General features: G+C 42.4%; 1 protein-coding gene across 2 annotated transcripts in view; it reads right to left on the reverse strand.

Annotated features, from left to right (window-relative positions):
* Positions 1 to 21,422, reverse strand: part of rcan1b (regulator of calcineurin 1b) — a 34,422-nt gene that overhangs the window by 6,722 nt on the left and 6,278 nt on the right. The window contains exon 1 of one of the 2 annotated variants that reach the window (XM_084050596.1): positions 8,186 to 8,998. The exons of the other annotated variant lie outside the window; for it this stretch is intronic. Within the exon in view, the coding sequence (XP_083906722.1) occupies positions 8,186 to 8,272 (87 nt within the window). The 5' untranslated portion in view covers positions 8,273 to 8,998. Of the gene's footprint in view, positions 1 to 8,185; positions 8,999 to 21,422 lie in introns of those variants that run through there. 2 annotated transcript variants of the gene reach the window in all.

Raw genomic sequence — 21,422 nt, forward strand, 5'->3', positions numbered from 1 at the left:
AGGTGAGTTTTCAGCCTATCAGTCATTTAGCTTGGGACCCCCTGGATTGTTCAGGACTGCAACAGGTTGCAGAGGACCGTTAAAACAGCAGCTAAAATCATCGGCAGCACAGAATTACCCAGTCTCCGTAACATCTACACCACTCGTTGTATGAAAAAAGCCCACAACATCATTAAAGACACCAGCCATCCCGCAAATACCCTGTTCAAACTACTCCCTTCCAAAAAACGCTACCAGAGCATCAAATCTCGCACCACCCGTCTCAGTAACAGTTTCTTCCCCCAAGCAGTCAGGCTGCTGAACAGCTGACCGTGAACTGTTTTGCACTGTATGGTCATTAATTTGCACTTCTTTCCTTGTGTTCTTTGTGCACTATAGATGTCTTTGCACTATAGATGTTGTCTATGTCCTATGTATTTAAGACTGAGAAAGCTCTGAGCAAAATAATTTTCATTGTATTTATACTCTGTATCTATACATATGACAAATAAACCTGAACTTGAACTTGAACTTGAACCCTCTCAAGGACCCCTGGGGCAAAAAGACCAACTTTAGCCCTGGTGTCATAATACTTAGGTTTGCAACAGTTAATCAAACTAATGAATTTAATCAATTATTTAAAAAAATTATCGCTTTTGATAAAATGATCAAAGTGTAAGATAACGCTTGAGTGGTTAATCCATTCAGTGATATCGAAGAAAAATTATTAAAAAAAGCATGCCTTTCAATGAATGTGATTAATCAAAAAAATAAATCGACAGAATAATCTCTTATTAAAATACTCGATAGCTGCAGCGCTAATAATACTCGCACCGTTGTATTATTAATAATGATATGCTTATGTAACATACGTTAACAGTTTTAACTAGAAAGTGGATCACTTGGCCCCATTTAATGTTTCTGTGTCATATCTCTGTCTATAAATACCAAAGCGCTGGCAGCCAGGAGGCTGCTCTGAATAACGCTATGAGCGCTGCATTGGCTACGAATAACATTAGATAGAAAAAAAGCATCGCCTCCATTAACACCAACTATATCTGTCCCTCTTCTCTTGCCAAAGGGAGTCTGCAGCTTGTGTGTGTGTATGTGTGTGTGTGTGTGTGTGTGTGTGTGTGTGTGTGTGTGTGTGTGTGTGTGTGTGTGTGTGTGTGTGTGTGACTATACTTGTGAGGACCAATTGTCCCCTCGTATAGTACAGTATGATTTAAGAAACAAAATATGTTGTTCCAGGGACCCCCAGAAGCAAAGATTTGAGTAAAAAATATTCAAAGATTTGCACACATTTTCATTTTTTTTTCAAAAATAGCAGATCTACAAGCTCATAGCGTGGCACTCGGTGCCGTGCTATGAGCTTGTATATCTGCTATTTTTGAATAGCAAAAGCATAAAATAATGGTTACACAGATGGTAAAAAAGAAAGAGATTAAGGTTAGGGTTAGGCTATTAAATGCCAGATTTATAGTTGCGCGCCGGAGTGATCTTGCACCGAAAATAGAAGATCTACAAGCTCACAGCGCAATCAATCCCTGCGGCGCGACGCGCCTATGAGCTTGAAGATCGGCTATTTTCGACTTCAGGGTCATGGTTTAAAATACTGCACTAAAAATGTTCATTCATAAAATCACCATCCTGAAATATTTATGTCATCGCAAGTATAGTGATGCCAATGTCTGTGTGCGCACGTGCACACGTGCTCGAGCATGTGTGTGCGTATGCTGCTTGCGTCAAAGCCGATGAGATCGCTGCCCAACTGGAGATGACTAACTACGTATTGGAACAAGCTCATTAAGAGTGACATATTAAGCAGGGAAGCGACCTTGTGTGTTTTGGCTTGGAGAGCATGCATGCACACAGAACGCTTCCAAAACACCACAGTGTCTGAATGGCAGGCTATTTAAACACACACACAGTCACGGTTTTAAAATAGCATATCTCTGACTCAAGAGGCTATTGACACACACACACGCACGCACGCACACACACACACACACACACACACACACACACACACACACACACACACACACACACACACACACACAACCTTGCGGCCCTGTTCTGACACGTTTGCTTACAGATCGGCTATTTTCAATGATATTTCGCGCATAGCGAAAACAGGAGGGGGTCTAGCATAGAACCCTGAGGGACTCCAGTCAACTAAGTATACTGTACGTAGGGTTTTAAGTGGTTAAACCCTAGATACTTCGTTGTACGCCAAAACACCGAAAATAGGCAATCTACAAGCTCACAATGGTCTGCTATTCTCACAGGATGTTCGCATATTTTCCCCCAAATCTGCCATTTTCGCAGAATGTTCACCTATTTTCACCAAATGTCCACAGTGCTATGGCATGCCCGGAGACAGTAGGGATGCTTGGGGTTCATGTGGTTTAAAAATGGAACAGAGTGGCTGTTAAGAAGAGTCTAGTAGCGAAACTGATGATTCAAACGGTTGGCTTTTTAGGCGATCCCCATGGCAACGCGTGATTGGTCTCACTCTGGTTATGTTGCACGGGGCTGATGTAGTGAAGGAGCTCATGACGCTCACACATCCTTTAGCTGGTTAACTCCAGCTATCGCTGGAATGTATATATATACACATACCATAAAGAGTTGGCTCAGCAGCACTAGAAGCCGTTTCTGAATAGGGAACTGTGTAGGTAGTAGGCATTGTGGTTCCTGGGGCGTTATTATGGATCCCACCGCAGTTCTGGGCAAAACCCTCTGTGATTAGTAGTCCAGTAGTCGCTGTAATTGACAGTTCTCGTTTTTGCAACAATGCCTAAACCTAACCTCAGTAAAACTATGTCTAAACCTAACCCTAACCTCAGTAAAACTATGTCTAAACCTAACCCTAACCTCAGGAAAACTATGTCTAAACCTAACCTTAACCTCAGTAAAACTATGTCTAAACCTAACCTTAACCTCAGTAAAACTATGTCTAAACCTAACCTTAACCTCAGTAAAACTATGTCTAAACCTAACCCTAACCTCAGGAAAACTATGTCTAAACCTAACCCTAACCTCAGTAAAACTATGTCTAAACCTAACCTTAACCTCAGTAAAACTATGTCTAAACCTAACCCTAACCTCAGTAAAACTATGTCTAAACCTAACCCTAACCTCAGTAAAACTATGTCTAAACCTAACCCTAACCTCAGTAAAACTATGTCTAAACCTAACCCTAACCTCAGTAAAACTATGTCTAAACCTAACCCTAACCTCAGGAAAACTATGTCTAAACCTAACCCTAACCTCAGTAAAACTATGTCTAAACCTAACCTTAACCTCAGTAAAACTATGTCTAAACCTAACCCTAACCTCAGGAAAACTATGTCTAAACCTAACCCTAACCTCAGTAAAACTATGTCTAAACCTAACCTTAACCTCAGTAAAACTATGTCTAAACCTAACCTTAACCTCAGTAAAACTATGTCTAAACCTAACCCTAACCTCAGTAAAACTATGTCTAAACCTAACCCTAACCTCAGGAAAACTATGTCTAAACCTAACCCTAACCTCAGTAAAACTATGTCTAAACCTAACCTTAACCTCAGTAAAACTATGTCTAAACCTAACCCTAACCTCAGGAAAACTATGTCTAAACCTAACCCTAACCTCAGTAAAACTATGTCTAAACCTAACCTTAACCTCAGTAAAACTATGTCTAAACCTAACATTAACCCTAACCTCAGGAAAACTATGTCGAAACCTAACCTTAACCACAGTAAAACTATGCCTACACCTAACCTTAACCTCAGGAAAACTATGCCTACACCTAACCTTAAGCCTAACCTCAGTAAACCTATACCTGACAATCAATACAATACATTGCTGGTTCTCAAGGTGGGGTCCGGGGACCACCAGGCAACACACTCCCAAATAGACCCTTATGGGGTCTGTAAATGGAACCAAACGGACCCTCGCGGGTCCGTTTGGTTCCATTTATAACACTCTCAAATTTTAAATTCTTTCTCAACAACGAGCCATTCTTCAACCACCCCAAAGCTCTCTCTACAATCCATGCCATTGTTCTTCTGATCCTGGTCTCTCTGCCAGTTTGCACAAAGCGTGGCTGTCGGGACAAAACTGTTATACTTTTCAGGAAATGGGAAAAAATAAATCTGTGTTCCAATTGTGTCAATGCAGCAGCTTAGAGAGTCACAAGCTCTTTAATTTAATACCTTTCATAGGTTTGATATTTATGAAAACCACCCACTTCAAAAGGACAAGACCACCCTGGTAGAGGTTTGGGTTGTGTAGTTACCTTGCCATGATGTAACTCCAAAGGTGGACAAGAAATCAAAATAATTGCTCCATTGATTAGAAATTGATCATTCAAAATATGCTCCTCATTGACTTACATTGTCTGGTGAAACAGCTCTCAAAGTCACTCTTTTAGCACATAAACAAACACAAACAAAGTTGATTCATTTTTTTAATACAAATTGTAACTTCCTGTTGATTTTGCTATTTTTATTAAGAAGAAAACCCGGACTGGATCCGCCTATCCGGATCTTCAAATAGTAAAATCAGCAGGAAGTTGACATTTGTATTAAGAACATAAACAGTACTGGGTTTGGTGATGTTCTATATTGTCTGAATCAGCTTTGTCTGTGTTCATTTATGTGCTAAAAGAGGGACTTTGAGAGCTGTTTCACCGTACAATGTAAGTCAATGAGGAGCATATTTTGAATGATCAATCTCTAATCAATGGAGCAATTATTTTTTATTTCTTGTCCACCTTTGGAGTTACATCATGGCAAGGCAAATACACAACCCAAACCTCTACCAAAAGTGGTCTTGCCCTTTAACTTTCAAAGCGTTTCCAATAGAGGACAAATAGCCGATCTACAAGCACGTTGTGAGCTTGTAGATCAGCTATTTTTTGCTACTTTTGTGTGACACTGTAGCATGACGAAGTAGGGCGTTCATTTACGGGGAAAAAAACATAAACATTTTTCCCGACAGGAAAAAAAAAACCTTAATCACTACTTCTCCATGCCCTACACAACCTCCCATCTGTACTTCCCTCCCTGCTTTCCATTGTACGCTCTAATAACACACAAAATGCCATGAAGAAAAGGTCAAAGGAAATCCTGCTGGTGGTTCGTTTCAAGGAGGAAATGTCACCGCCGTGCCCGGGACAATCTGTTCTCCACCTCCATTCACAAAATAAAAACACCTCCAGTGCCCCATGACGTCACCCTACATACACATCATATTTACTGTATATATATGTGTCTTTTTCCTTTCCTCTGGGTGTGTGTGTGTGTGTGTGTGTGTGTGTGTGTGTGTGTGTGTGTGTGTGTGTGTGTGTCCGTGCGTGCGAGACCATAGAAGGGGAAAGGACCGCTGGAATCTAACCGAAAAGGTAGGCCCGGTATTTTCACACCTAGTATCCACCTTTCCTGGATACCAAGTTTCCTAGGGCATGGTGGGCATCACTTCCTGTCGATTTGATCAGGTATCAAGGATCAAATCGACAGGAAGTGATGCCCACCATGCCCTAGGACAGTGGTTCTCAAACTTTTTCATGTCAAGGACCCCCAAATTGACACTTATTAGCCCGCGGACCCCCATTTGAAAAGATAAGCCAGGGACCCCCATAAGATAAGATTTTTACGGCTCTAGCAGTGATTCTCAACCATTTTAATGGCATTTAATGGCATTTCTATCTCTGGGACCCCAATTTTTATTGTAAAATCAATGTTAATATAACTCTGAGAGTGTACAAATGGAACCAAATGGACCCGTTAGGGTCCATTTGGTTCCATTTGTACGCTTTCAGAGTTACAGACCCATAAGGGTCCATTTGGTTCCTATTCATTATTTAGCTGGGAACCCCCTCAAGTACCCCTGGGGGTCCCCGGACCCCACTTTGAGAACCAATGCCCTAGGAAACATGTGGATACCCCACAGGCAAATTGCGGGAGTCGCTCGTGGTGCAGTAACATGTTAGGCCCTCCCCCCGATGGCTTCACACCTGCAAACACGGCCAATTATTGTGTTTGTTGGCCTTAGAGAGATAGTTCACCCCCAAAATGACTTTTTTTTCTATCTATTAGTCACCCCATGGAGACTTGAATTCATGGATATTTACTTGTTTTTTTGTCTCATTCCTAAGCCAATAATTTGATGACCGGCAGCGGTTCCGGTAGGAGACACAAAGAGTCTCCTTTGTGTCTCCTACCGGAATCGATAGAAAAAAAGTCATTGTTGGGGTGAACTAACCCTTTTTAATGGGTTATAATGAGAGAATGTTTGAGTGTAACTTGTTTGGTCATAGTTTTGATTCTCTCCGTCTAAAGGATGGACAGATATACAATGATCACAGCATATAATCATTTATAGTATACACAGCATCATTTACAAATTAAACCCTATATATACACTTCATTGGCCGTGGTCCCACAGGGGTCAACACCATAGACATATAAAGGTTGACGCCTCCTCTGGCTCTGAAGCGTCTGCATGGCGGGCGCGCTTCCGCTTCCCAAGTTTCCTTGGGGGGCAGCTGGAAATTTCCGCATGCGTCACAGAAGGGGGCGTTCAGTAGGCCAATGAGAGGCAGGTGGGGGCGGGACAACTAGATTCTGACAAGTCCTGAAAAAGACGCGCTGTGATTGGCCAGTGCCCGTTCCCCCCATTTTCGGGGGGATCGGGCTCTGGCCAATCACAGCACGTATGGCGGCCACCATACGATACAGGTCGCTCCAATGAACTGCAGAGGCAAATGAGGTATCTAGGTTTCTATATCTATGGTCAACACTCCTTTTTCCCACTATACCAAATCCCTTTACTGAAAATAGTCAATCTATGAGCTTGTAGATCTGCTATTTTCACAGAATGTTCGCCTATTATGAAATGCCCAGATTTTGGGATGCAAGCAAGCCATCATGTGGTTAAGCCAGTGGTTTTCAACTCTTTTCATATCAAGGTCCATTATTTATTGGGCATTTGAGCCACGGACCACCGTTTGATGAGATTTAGACTCTCAGACCCAAGACTTAGAATATTTTGTTATCGTTGGACAAGATTTTGTCCACAATTCCATTCTGTATTGATGTTGGTACGATAACGGGCAAAAGGTGATCAAAATAACAATTCCTTAATTAAGTAATGCAGATGTTTAACAACAATTTAACTCAAGATCTATAAGGGTCCAGTTGGTTACCAACTCTCCATAATTTAGCTGGGGACCACCTGGAACCCCCTCAAGGACCACTGCTTGAGAACCACTGGGTTAAGCAATGATACACAATAATAGGGAATGCTACACACTGAGGTCTGGGGTGCTATAGTATGCCTCTCGGCCAATCACAGCGCAGGGTCCGAACCAACTGTGGTATAAATTAGGTTCTGGGATCGGGGAAACGGATCCAACACTGAGGAACCGGAATCGGTTAAATGCATCACATTTTTGGAACCGTTTCTGCACTTTCCGGAAGCGGTTTTCATCACACTGTCGGAGCTGGTTATGTGGACTTCACGTCTGCTATACAACGACAATACCAGGTGGTCCTCAAAGGTTTCAAGGACCACCGTAAACTCTGAGTTGCACACCTGTAAGGGTCCATTTGGAACCCACCTCAAGTAACCACAGAGTCCATGTACCTCACTTTGAGAACCACAACAATAATATTGTACGTATGATTGAATGTGTGTCTATTAAAAAATTATAATGAAGACCAAAATTAAATATATATATATTAGAAAATATATAGGAGCTGTTGAAGGGAACGGTTGATTTGATTTGATTTTGGTAAAAGAAATAAAGAGTAAACACAATATAACTTAAACCCAGGATATACACATAAAAGCGTAATAAAACACTAGTTGTTTCCAATGTGGGACCCCCAAATTGACATTTATATTTGGCCACGGACCCCCATCTGAAAATGTTTTGTGCCAGGGACCCCCAGAAGAGAACATGGGTGTAAAAGAATGCAACATTATTTGTTCCATTCTTCAAACACTTTCAGATTTTTCGAAAATGTTCAAAAATGTCAGATATACAAGCTTGCACAGTGAACGTGACACCGAGTGCGCTCATAGCTGGCACAAAACATTTTCAGACGGGGGTCCGCGGGCCAAATGTATATCAATTTAGGGGTCCTTGGCACGAATAACGTCGAAAACCACTAGCCCTATACTGTTCGGTTTCGCTCTCTCTCTCTCTTACCCGTGCCTCGGGGCGGTCAAACACCTCCTGGCTGGTCACCGAGGCGACCAGGCAGAAGCGGTTGCACTTGGTGGTCTTGATGTGCATGGTGGGCAACCCGGGCAGGCAGATCCTCTTCCACCTGAGCGCCGTGCGCGAGGTCAAAGGGCGACAGGAAGCCGAGACGGAGCTCAACGATGACGGCGGCGGCGATGGCGAGGAAGGGGAGGAGGGATGTCGGGGAGCTCGGGGGGGCTTTGCCTTCCCCAGGGTGGCAGGAGGAGGACCAGGAAGTACTAAGCCACTCCCAAACAGGAAATAGCAGAGGGGGTTTTATTTATTAAAACCCACGACCAGGACAAAGTCAATTTCCCCGTTTTTTTTGGCGTCTTCCTTCTTCCGCTCAGGGCTTCTCACAGGTACCGTAGCATCGGCGCCTTTTCCTGGGGTGTCTCTCTCTTTTTCTTTTATTGTCTTTCCGTGCCGGCCGTCTATCTCTCTCTCGCGTTTCTTCCCTCACAGGTCATGCAAACCAAATGCAAAACAACAAGGGTCTAAGAGCGAGAGCCGGTCTGAGCTCCACTGTAACGCAAAACCAGTTTACCTGAGGGCTGAACTCGCAACGTCTCGCAACTCAAAAAGCGCAGACAGAAGAATTCCACATGCAAATGACGTTTTCCCCTGTTACAGTATACAGTCCGTCCACGACTCGTGCACACGTGGCCCTTTTTTGTTTCTCTATTGTTCTCTGCCCTGAAAGTGCAACGAATTTCCCAGTGTGTGTGTGTGTGTGTTATACGAGACAGGACTGCGTAATCTAGCCCTCTCTCTCTCTTGTTCCCTCTGTGTCTCGCTCTCTGCTCCACGGCTGCTTATAAGTGCTAGGCAGCCAGGCACTGAGTGACGCACACCTCCTCTCCTCCCCTCCCTCCTCCTCCCCTCTGCCCATTCACTTGTTCATTCACTCCCGGCCAATCGCTCGAGGAGGAGGAGGCGGGGAGTTACTTTTTTTTTTCTCCCTCTGCCGTCAGACGGTCCCATCCCTCCCTCTCCCTGTGTGTGTGTGTGTGTGTGTGTGTGTGTGTGTGTGTGTGTGTGTGTGTGTGTGTGTGTGTGTGTGTGTGTGTGTGTGTGTGTGTGTGTGTGTGTGTGTGTGTGTTCGCTATCACTCCCTTGCACCAATGCTGACTAATCAGAGACAGAGAGACGGAGAGAGAGAGCGAGAGAGATAGAAGAGACAGTGTGAGTGACAGATAGAACGAGACAGAGAGCGAGCGATTGGAAAATAGAGACCTCACTGCTCAGCAAACTGACGCGTTAATCACCTCTCTCTCTCTCTCTCTCTCTCTCTCTCTCTCTCTCTTTGAAGCTGTGACAAAGACCATCTCTGTATTTGAGTGGGAAAAAATGTGACAATAAAGCCGTCGCCCTTGACATGACCCAAGTACACAGGCATGCGTGCGCGCAAGCAGACACACACACACACACACACACACACACACACACACATTGCACACACGCAAAGAGAGGCTTATCGCGGCACACTTGACCCTATAGTCTCGGAGCGGCTGCACGTCACTCATGCAGCAAAAATATGGACACAGAACAACGGGAGAGGAGTCAGAGGACAAAAACATGCATGCACCAGGGGAAACGGAAACAGCCTTGGAAAGAGAGAGCTGTAAAACGGAAAATTAACCCATTAAGACCGGGAACGCATATCTGTGTCATTTTAAGATTTCTTTGGGCTATTCAAAAATAGCAGATCTACAAGCTCATAGTGCGGCACCGAGATCTGCCGTTTTTGAAAAATCGTGAAAATGTGTGCAAATCTTTGTCAAATGTTTCAACAAATGCCTTAATTTTTCTGGAAAAAAAACGATGGTTGCTATATCAGTTGTGCTCAAACTTTTTCTTGTCAAGGACCCCCCAAAATTTGACCGTCGATCCCCATCAAAATATGTTGTTCCAGGGACCCCCCCCCCCAGAAGCAAAGACTTGAGTTCAAAATGTTGTTTCAAAAAATGTATATGTATTCAACACAAATAAATGTTCAAGATGTCTCAATAATAGCAGATCTACAAGCTCATAACGCGGCACCGAGTGCCGCGCTATGAGCTTGTAGATCTGCTATTATTGAAGAGCCCAAAGTATGAAATAATGGTTATAGCTAAACATCTAAAATGACACAGAATGCGTTCCAGGTCTTGATGAGTTAAAAAGAGAGGGACTAAAAAGAGAGGAGGGTCGACAAAGAGCCATGGGTCATAAAACAATGCAGGATGGAGGGATCCGACAGAGAGAGACAGAGAGGGTAGGCTAGGACGCATGGAAAGTATGTGCTGTGATAACAGCCTTTTATGAGGTATTAATAGCAGAGAGAGAGAAGGGTGTGGGGGAACAAAGTGTGTGTGTGTGTGTGTGTGTGTGTGTGTGTGTGTGTGTGTGTGTGTGTGTGTGTGTGTGTGTGTGTGTGTGTGTGTGTGTGTGTGTGTGTGTGTGTGTGTGTGTGTGTGTGTGTGTGTGTGTGTGTGTAGGACAGGTGTGCAGACAACAAAGGCTTGAACAGTGGGACGTAGGACCACTCAGGCCCTGCCTGTATACTTTCAGCGTACAACGGATAGCGAAGATATCCAGGCAGGTCTGCATCGTACGAGCTCACGATGCATCATCATTACACTGTCTGTGACATGTTGAGAGCTTGTAAATCTGCAATTTTTGCCATTTAAAAAAAAAACATTAAATATCTTTACTATAATTAGGCCCGTCAAATAATCGTTATGTTTGAGATAATCTAAATGTTTTGCATAATTGTCAATCATTTCTACGTTGACAAATGTTCATGCATTTTCAAACATTTAAAAAAATCGTGGAAATAGCAGCTTGTAGATTGGTTATTTCCACTATTTGTTTTGTTTTTTTAAGTATAATATGCAAGTTATCTGCCCTGTGCAACTTTAGTTTACAAAGCCTAAAAGCCAAGCTATAATGACATGCCCCCAAAATGAGCATGCCAGGTTGAAAGTGGTTAAGGAAAAAAAACAACCTATATATGAGGAACAAATCAGTCCTCAGTCCGTCTCTCATCCTTCTTGTGACAGAAAGTCCATAGATTCCCCTCGTCAGAATCCGGGAGCAGGAGACAGCCTGCTGGCTCAACCAGTTAACATTCAGATCATACGCGCATTGGAAACCTAATCATCTCTTTCCCCGTCCGTCTGTCTCTCTACCCTTGCTTTCCCATGCAAGCGTTTGCAAAGCCTCTCCTGTCTGTCTTCATGCGTGCGGAAGGAAGGCCTGTGGTTTCCCTGAGGAGAATGGAGGAAGAGCGCGTTACAGCATGCTTGGCTGTCAAACGAAACACATAATACTCTCAGCGCTCAGATGTCAGGTCACGGATAACCGGAAAAATGCATCCATGCAGGTCAACTTGAGAGGTGTTGAAAGCACCCTTAAACACTTTAAAAAGACGTTGTGTCTGGGTTGGTCCAGTACATTGTGCTTAGTATCTACACACTCACTCAATGCAGGATTATCTGCACTCAACAAATGATAAAAACAATAACTTTAACTACTTAAGCCCTCTATTCTTAGTAAACTGCTTGTACTGCTTTTTTCCGTCGACACCAAATATCTTGGCCACATTTTTTTTTAAACTTTTAACACATTTTTTTATCTAATTGTCTTATATTCGTTTTCATTTTTTTTTACTTCATTACACCCAGTATTATTATTTTATTATCTTGTTTCCATATTGTATTGTGTTACACGTGCCACCTACAGTACATTATGCTGCTTGTACCTGTATGCTAGTACCCTGTTGATTCTCTTCATTCATTTGAAATGAAAGGAGCTCTGGTAAAATGCATCGTCATAAATAATAAACATTTTATATATTTATTTTTTATTACTGCTTAAAATGGTGTCCCCGGCCGGTGGCCGCCCACACCATGTTCTACTCCAAAACCTCTAGAATGTCTCGTCGTACGGCCATGCCTACTGACAAAAACATCAATTGGTGTCAACCTGACAAATAATTGATGACAACACCACTCACGCTGACCCTTTTTCAGGTGGAAATATGTTACTCCAACTGAACAGGTGCCTGAGAGCATTGCAAATGTCCCTGATATTGAATACTAAACATGTACAGTCAGTACCCTTAAAGACCCTTTTAAATTCAGAATTAGGCACACCTGTTATGTGATTATAGAATTGAAGTACTTCTCTGTCTTTATTGTAGGTTGCTGGGTGTTTTAATTGTGGTGTACATTTATTTATTGTCTTGTATTGTCTTTAATGTATGCATTGACCCGAGCAAAACAAATTTCCCTTGTGGATATTAAAGGACATCTAATCTACGGTATGCTCAACTAGTACAACTCATGTTTCTTTTAATTCCATTCGGCTGTCTGAACAGTTGCCTTTTCCAGCAGGCACTTAGGTTTCTCATCTTGAGTCATTTCCATAATTATCTTTAAAAAAAGCAACTGATATTCAAGGTCAAGATGTGCTTTATGCGTCGCTCTGCCATTGGAGGGATGCTGAGCTTCGTCAGAACCTTGGGTTGGATAGCGATCTATCTGGGTATGATGTAAGGCCAATTATAATTTGGGTGAATTGGAGCTCCCCACTGGAACACAATAAAGCTCTCCATTGTGCAGTACAATCACGATAACGCACTGCTGCTACGTCTGAGAGGTTTTGGTGGGAAGAGACGATGAATCTCATTGCTGATCTATGGAAAACGTGTTATAAACGCAATAATACACTCAAGACAGTGACTGGGATTATATACCATGGCTAAGGGTGTATAAGACATTCCACTTTGTATCATGCCCATAAGCCCCATAGATATGGTATTATCACCATAGACCTTGTATTACTATCTTGTATTATTGATGGAATAATGTCAGTCATCTTTATCAGTTGCTTCTATGCCCTGTGAACGAATGGGGAACGCACAATAGTGGCATAAAGTGACCCTTTAGCATCCCTCTAGCATCACAGAAATCCTTAGGTCGCCCAAGTTGGAGTAATCCACTTTGTTCATAATTATCTGATAAGTGTGATTTTGAGAGGCGCTCGGGTGGCGCAGTGGTAAAGTCCCTGCCCACCACCACGGAGGTTGTGGGTTCGAATCCACCGCAGTGCAACCGGCTTTGTCGGGCGTCTATGCAAACACAATTGGCCCGTGTTCAGGGGAGGGGAGCCGGGCGGGGAGGAGGGTGATATTGGTCATTGCACGTACTCCTACGGGCTGGGGCGGCACCTGCCAGCGGGGAGTGTTGGGCGGGGGGAGTAGTACGAAGGCTCTATGTCCTCCTGGTGGGGGCTCCTCAATGGCAGGTGAGTCAGTAGGTTACGACAGCAGTGACAACACAGAAATGTGTGTGGCGAAGAATTAATTGGCATAACGACGAAAAGGGGGTTAACAATGTTTTGGCTACTCTAAATGTAGGGGGGGGAAGGGGGGGGAGTGTGATTTTGAGAGCTGTTTTTCTTGACATTGAATTTGAATGGACTTGTTCCTTCACAGAGCAAAGGAGCAACAGATATTTGAACTTGCATCCTGGCCGGGTGCACAACCCGAGGTTCTACCAAAATACATCACTTTAATGCTAACCTATTGGCAGGATGGCAACAACTGGAAAGATAGGATCCTGGTTATAAAAAGAAAAACTGTGTGCGCCTGCGGACACCAACACAACTCACATTAATGATGAACTTGTGTCGGTCGATCAGTACCTCAACGCTGGCCATTAACTATGTTACCTAGGAGCTAACTTTAGATCAGCATTCAGCGCATGGTAAATATTTTGCAATATGGCAGAGGTCAAAGCAATTGGCGTCCTAGATGTGTGTTTGTGCTTGGTGTGGGTCACTGGAGATTGAGCCAAATTATGGTTGAAGAACTTTTTGTCTATGGTTTATTTTTTGGGCGAGTGGTGGCGTGTGTATGTGTGTGTATGTGTGTGTGTAACCGGGGGATGTTGTGATCATGCGTTTGACACGCAAACCAGGTCAGCAACCTTTGTGCCCCAACAATAGCCTGTTTTGCTTGAAAAGATTCTTAGTGGCAGAACAATCTCATAACACGGAGACGTTCCGTTTTTAGACAGGGGTATGCAGTGCACAGAAAGTGGAGCGTGAAGGCGGTCCACACGTTTGCCTGAGGTGTAAGGACAGTTTAACCTGGGAAGTGTTGAACTTGACATTCATTCAAGTGTTAACTTGACTTTCATTCAAGTGTTACCTTTCACAGAGGGTGCGAGCATCAAAACCTTGCCATGGGTATTTTTGGAAAACATTTCCAATCTGTTAAAAAAAAATAGCTTCTCTACAAGCTCACACAGGTTATGAGCTTGTAGAAGATGGGCTATTTCTTTGGAATATAGCTTCAGTGGTTAATTACATTCGACCTGAAGTCCCTATTTTGCGCATGCCATTCAAGGATAAAACATTTACATACATTCAAATTATATTTGTTGTGTATAGGGATTAAGTGGTTAGTAAAGAATTCATGTAAAGAATCAGGGATTTCTTGTACAAGGCCTTTATTGGCCTATGTATAAAATAGGGTTGAAGTGCGTAATGTATGTTTCATTATATCATAATTTATATCTGAAAAGTAACGAGTAACGAAAGTTTTCAAATAATTGTAGTGGAGTAAAAGTACAATATTTGCCTCTGAGATGTAGTGGAGTAGAAGTAAAAGTAATACTCAAGTACAAATCCCTCAAAATTGTACTTAACACATTGGGTGCCAAAAACGTATATATATGGTTTTGGAAATACACCCATGGAGTGCCAAAACCGTATATATATATATACGTTTTTGAAAAAAAAAAAAAAATCCACTTCCTGGTTAACTTATGACTTCAAAAGCCTGTATCTCTGCTCCTGTGCACTTTTTTTTTACAATGTATTTTGACTATTTTCAACTGGCTGCAACTACGGAACGGATTACCGAATGTTTTTAATTTTTTCCCCCCGATTGTACGAGACCTCTATGTGTGTAATGAGGGGATCACCATGAGGACGGTGATCACTGAAAATATTTTGTGACTACTTGAAAAAGGTTAAAAAATGGTTAAAAATCCAGGCACTCAACGTACACTTTTATAATAAAACTCGGCACCGAATGTGTTAAGTACAGTACCTGAGTAAATGTACTTAGTTACTTTCCACCACTGAATATTGTGCAGTGCTCGCTGCCTGCCTGCCTGGGCAAACAAACAGTGATCAACTTGGAGGAGGCTTAGTGTCTAAAAATAGCCCTTGTTTTTGCAGAGAAGTGTCCGAGAGAGAGAGAGACGTAGATATTATTGACGCGGGGGGAGACGCTCGCCGGGCCAGGATGATAAGAGAAGACCGCCGGAACGAGACGAACGTGCCCGCGGAGATGATTACAGCCATCAGGTGATCACACGTGACTTCAACTGCATACAGAGAGCAGGTGTTACTGTATACCGAAAATGACTAATGGTATAGCGCCGCGTGTGTGTGTGCGTGTGTGTGTGTGTGTGTGTGTGTGTGTGTCTCTCTCTCTGATGGAAACTCGTGTGTGTGGAAAAATGAGTTGTGTAATAGTGGTGAGCTCTCAACTAAGTGTTGTTTGTTGATGTTAAACATTACCGTGTGTGTGAGACAGAGAGAGAGCGAGGGAGAGAGAGAGAGAGAGAGAGAGAAGGTGCAAATCATCTCCAGACCTCAATCCCATCCCATTGCGGTCTATGTGGGTGGGTGGGTGTGAGAGAGAGAGAGAGAGAGAGAGAATGAGAGAGAGAGAGAGAGCACTCAGCCCTGCATTTTTTCCATGCTCATGTTTTGGTTTCATCTTCCCATTTTTTCCATTCTCTCACTTGGTGTGTGTACACACACACACACACACACACACACACACACAGTCACACACACACACACACACACACACACACACACACACACACACACACACACACACACACACACACACACACACACACACACACACACACACACACACACACCTCGACAGGCCCTGACACAAGGGGACATGGAACCATGGAAAGTGGACCAAGCACATGGTAAGCCATAAACACGTAAAACAACTAAAAAAAGAACTTCATAAACCATAAACATAAGTGCATCGCTCTGTTCCCACACAGACATGTGTGTCAGACACATTTCTCAAATACCATACATCACGTGGTATAGAATATATTATTATTATAAATCATGGTCCCCAAATGATTTGCCTAATGTGCTAATGTGCATTAAAAAATAAGACCATTATTGGGTCAAAAAAGTAATCAACAAACTATACTATTAAAAAATGTCAAATATTGTCCAAATTGTCAAATATTACCCAAGAAAGAGGCAAAAATTATGAAAATAGTCAATCTACGTACAAGCTCACAATACTATACAGGCTTGCATCGCTAACGGTCGGAGATCTAAAAAGCCATTACTTAACCAATTAAGACCTGGGACGCATCTGTGTCACTTTTTGATTTGAGCTAAAAAAGCATTATTTTACACTTTGGCTATTCAAAAATAGCAGATCTACAAGCTCATAGCGCGGCACCGAGTTTGTTCCAGAGACTGGGGGTCTCTGGAACAAACTATTTTGAGATGGGGGTCCGCGGCCAAATACATATAATTTTGGGGGTCCTTGACATGAAAAAGTTTGAGCACCACTGATATAGAAACATACGTTTTTCAGAAAACTGTTAGGTTATTACAGACACAGCCTACAGCCTACAGCATCTAAATAAAGATAAACAGTCTCCCGTCTTTTTGGAAATGTTTTCCACCGTCCTGTGGTTTTCCTTGAAGTATCTTTTATCAGCTACGGTTTCACAGCAAAGACTTCTAGTTTCTTTTAAAAGCCAAGCCATTAAAAATGAAAGTGAAACTTGCCTGGGGGGGGTTTACAATACACCGTTTCGTTCTTAATGTGCCGCTTGTTTTGATGTTAATGTTATGGATTTCGCGGCATCCAGCAACATTGGACATTTGATACGTACAGTACATTGGATAAACGTTAATATCGGAACTGGACAGAGAAGAGGTGTGGCTCAGCTGTCTCCAGCCACTACTTGCTAAGGCAGAAAAATCAGCATGTGGAAAATATTCAAATGTTATGAAAAAGTACTTAAGTTTTACTTAAGTAAAAGTAGCAATACTGCATTGTAGAAGTACTCTGTTACAAGTGGGTTAAAGGGATAGTTCACCCAAAAGATTAGCAGTGTACCGGTACGCAGCGGTTCCGGTAGGAGACACAAAGAAGACTCTTTGTGTCTCCTGAATTCAAGTCTCTTGGGGTGACTAATCGATAGAAAAAAAAGTCATTTTGCGGGTGAACTATACCTTTAATACTTCAATCCTAAAACAGAGAGCTTGTATATAATTTGTCCGACAACTGAAAATATAATCTGGGAGCTTGTGGATCGGCTATTTTTGCCAAACGTTCCCCACACGTTTTCACCAATTTTCCCTGAATCTTCCGTGCTCGAAATAGGGACTCACTCCATGGTTGGAAAAATGTTTAACGGATCCAGACTGAGAACTGGAAATGAGGTAAACAAGACATGATGGTGAATGAAAGCTCTTTGTATCCGTCTGCTCATCCGTGGACAGCGTCAGAATAAGGAACAGTGAATGCTTCTCGTTTCCATTGTGCTGCACCGTAGCATTGAGTCAGTGGATACAGTGCATCCACATGAAACCAGGTCACACTTTCCATTGGCCCACAGTATGGTGGTGGGGGGGTGGGGGGGTACATGTACTGGTGTGTCAACGACTGGTCACTGGGAGAGCTGGGTTTAAGAGCCCCACTGAGTGGGATAAATGTCCAACTCCATTAAGCAGGTGCAGGTCACTCTCTCTCTCTGTCTCTCTCCACTGTATTTAGTAATGAAAACAGGAATGTTTCCTAGCACTGACTGTCTCACTATAATTCACAGAATGTCCAAATATATTTCACAGAATGTCCAATATAATTCACAGAATGTCCAATAGCGTACGCCAAAAAATGACAATCCTGATCGCTTTTGCTCAATATTGTAATGACAATTGTGGCTATAATGATGATTTTTGGAGGAGAAAAGGACATTTCCTTAATTTCTTTGGTGTGATTTTAAGGTGCCTCTGTCAAGAGATGAGGCAAGGTGCAACAGCCGACCAAATATGATCACAAATCAATTGCTTACTTTTGAAACAAATAATAATAAACACAATGTGCACATGACTCCAGTTCGCCATTAACAGCGTTTGGACAAAATCTGTAATGTAAAAAAAATGTATCGGTCTCCTGCTGGCGTTATAAAAGGCTGATGTGAAAAATGCAGGACAGAGGTTTTTCCTTGGCCTCTAGGGAAGAGTGCGTGTAAAGTTTCACACCGATTGGTCCAGTTATAGGTTAAAAAAAAACATGAATCGGCCTGCTATAGCGCCACCATGAGGCTGATTTGAAAAATGTAGGGTGCCGTTTCTTTCTGGGCCTAGAGGGAATATGTGTATAAAGTTTCTTCGATGACTTTAGTTCAACTGAGGGGCAGCCACTTGTATCATCATCCACTAACACCATATCAGAATGAAAATAACAGGTGCTCACGTGTACGTGTACGTGTACACACACACACACAGTGGAATTTTCGGTCATTTGATCTCGTCAGCTGACCCACCAGAATTCCTTGCAGACGAGCGGTGGAAAAACAGTGGGATGAATGGAAGGAGGGAGAGAGAGAGAGAGAAAACAAGTCATCTTTTCACCGGTGAGACTCTTTGTCTCCTGGCTGTTTTCTATTCCACTGTCGTCAGCAGCCTGGCCGCTCCAAACACTGACTGCTTTGTCCGTTTGTTTGCTTGTCTCTCCCTCTGTGTGTGTGTGTGTGTGTGTGTGTGTGTGTGTGTGTGTGTGTGTGTGTGTGTGTGTGTGTGTGTGTGTGTGTGTGTGTGTGTGTGTGTGTGTGTGTGTGTGTGTGTGTGTGTGTGTGTGTGCGTGTGCGTGTGTGTGCGCGCAGGGCTGAGACATCATTACATTATAGTAGTGGTACCGATTCCCACAGACTGGCTAGACTACGGAGTATTCGTTTAAAAAGTGCAATGCACCTGTAAAACGTTTCTTACAATTAATTTGTCCGAAAATATATACATTTTCTAACTGGTGTTTGAGTGCATCATCCACACAGATTGTGAATATTACATGGCGACAAAGCAACAATATTTCATTCAGAACAAGGTAAACTTCACTGCAAATAAGTATGGATCAGTAATGTGGACACATATTTAGACGGTGTATTTGTCACACTCCCGGTGTGTAAAGCAGGCGTTCTCAAACTTTTGGAGGACCACCAAATTGATATATACATGTGTCCGCAGACCCCCCCATCTGAAAATGTTTTCTCCAGAACTGAAGAGAAGATTTGAGTCAAAATATTAATAGTTTTCAAGATTTATCAAAAATGCTACTTCTGTTGTGAATGAATGATGCAGCTTTTCCGGCATTATGTTGATACAGTACGTTTTTCCAAACATGCAGTGACTCACTGATCTGATCTGGGCTGTTATTGACCGTGTTCAGAATAGACTCGAAAACACAGTACAGTGCAGATGGATGGTACTGTACTGTAGCCGTCAAAAACAACAATTTCAACCACTTAACCCATTAAGGCCTGGGGTTCCGATTCTACAAAACAGTTTTTTGAAAATACTTATGTTGCTGGTTTTCAAACTTTTTAATGGCAAGGACCCCAAAATGTATATGTATTTGACCGCGGACCCCATCTCAAAATATTTTGTTCCAGGGACCTCCCAGAAGCAAAGATTTGAGTTACAAATGTTCGCTTTAAAATATATATATTCAAAGATTTGCGAAATCTCTCTCGATTTTTCAAAAAATAGCAGATCTACAAGCTACATAGCTTGTATATCTGCTATTTTTGAATTGTGTAAAAAGATGCTTTTCAGCTCAAATCTAAAAATGACACAGATGCGTCCCAGGTCTTAATGGGTTAAGCCCCATATACTTTGTCATAAGCCAAATAAATGAATACAAATATCCAATCTACGAGCTCACAATGCGTGTGACGTGTAGATCGGCTATTTTTATTTACAATTTCCACCAATAATGACAAGGTGGCTAAAAGCTTTTTTACATCAGTGGAATAAACGCTGACGCCAGAAGGCCGGGAGGACGAGAGAGGGAGAGAGAGCACTACTACAATGGAGGCATACAAGGAGGACAAAGGCAGGATCTGATCCTAATAAAAGACAAGAGGGACAGCGGTGACTGTGGGAAACTTGCTTTTGCAGTCGGCGGGGGTGCTTACTGCTTACTAGAAAGTCAAGTGTGTATGAATTGCACTGCAATCCCTGAGGAATTGTATGACAAAGAAATAAATGCTCTTTCCTGAAAAGTTAGCCTGCTGAAATAGAAGCCATATTGTTCTTGCAAGTTTGAAACTGTGTTTGAAATTGACACAGATCTCCTCTGAGTAGACAGAAATGGAGTGGTGGAAAAAGTGCTCTTTTTTTTTTTTACTTAACCCATAATTAAGACCTGGAACGCATCTGTGTCACTTTTTGATTTGAGCTAAAAAGCATTATTTTACACCTTGGCTATCAAAAATAGCAGATCTACAAGCTCGTAGCGCGGCACTTGTAGATCTGCTATTTTTGAAAAATCGAGAAAATGTGTGCAAATGAATATATTTATATTATTTTAAAGCGAACATTTTTAACATAAATCTTTGCTTCTGGGGGGTCCCTGGAACAAAATATTTTGAGACGGGGGTCGGCGGCCAAATACACATCATTCTGGGGGTCCTTGACATGAAAACGTTTGAGAACCACTGGTATAGAAACATAGGTTTTTCAGAAAACTGTTGAGATTTGGAAGACATTAGCTAAGAATCGCCCTCAGGTCTTAATGGGTTAAGTGAAAGTATCAGTACTGCGATGTAGAAATACTCTGTTACACGTTAAAAGTCCGGAATTCTAAATGTACTTCAGTAACAGTACAAAAGTATTGATATCGAAAAATGCAGTTAAAGTACCAAAAGTAGAAGGTACTCATTATGCAGAAGGTCCCGTTTCAAGTTTAAAACATATTTTGAAAACAGCATAAGTTACAGTGTGAATGTGAGGTCAGACTGGAGTCAACACTGGTGAACCTGAACGAGCCCCGCCTCCAAACTACAAACATTCCTTCTAATGACCTTAATGGGTTTCAGAGTCAGAGCTTTGTCAGCATCTGACGAAATGCCTGCAA

Source organism: Gymnoscopelus microlampas, assembly GCF_963454915.1.
Source record: "Gymnoscopelus microlampas genome assembly, chromosome: 24".
NCBI lineage: Eukaryota > Metazoa > Chordata > Actinopteri > Myctophiformes > Myctophidae > Gymnoscopelus > Gymnoscopelus microlampas.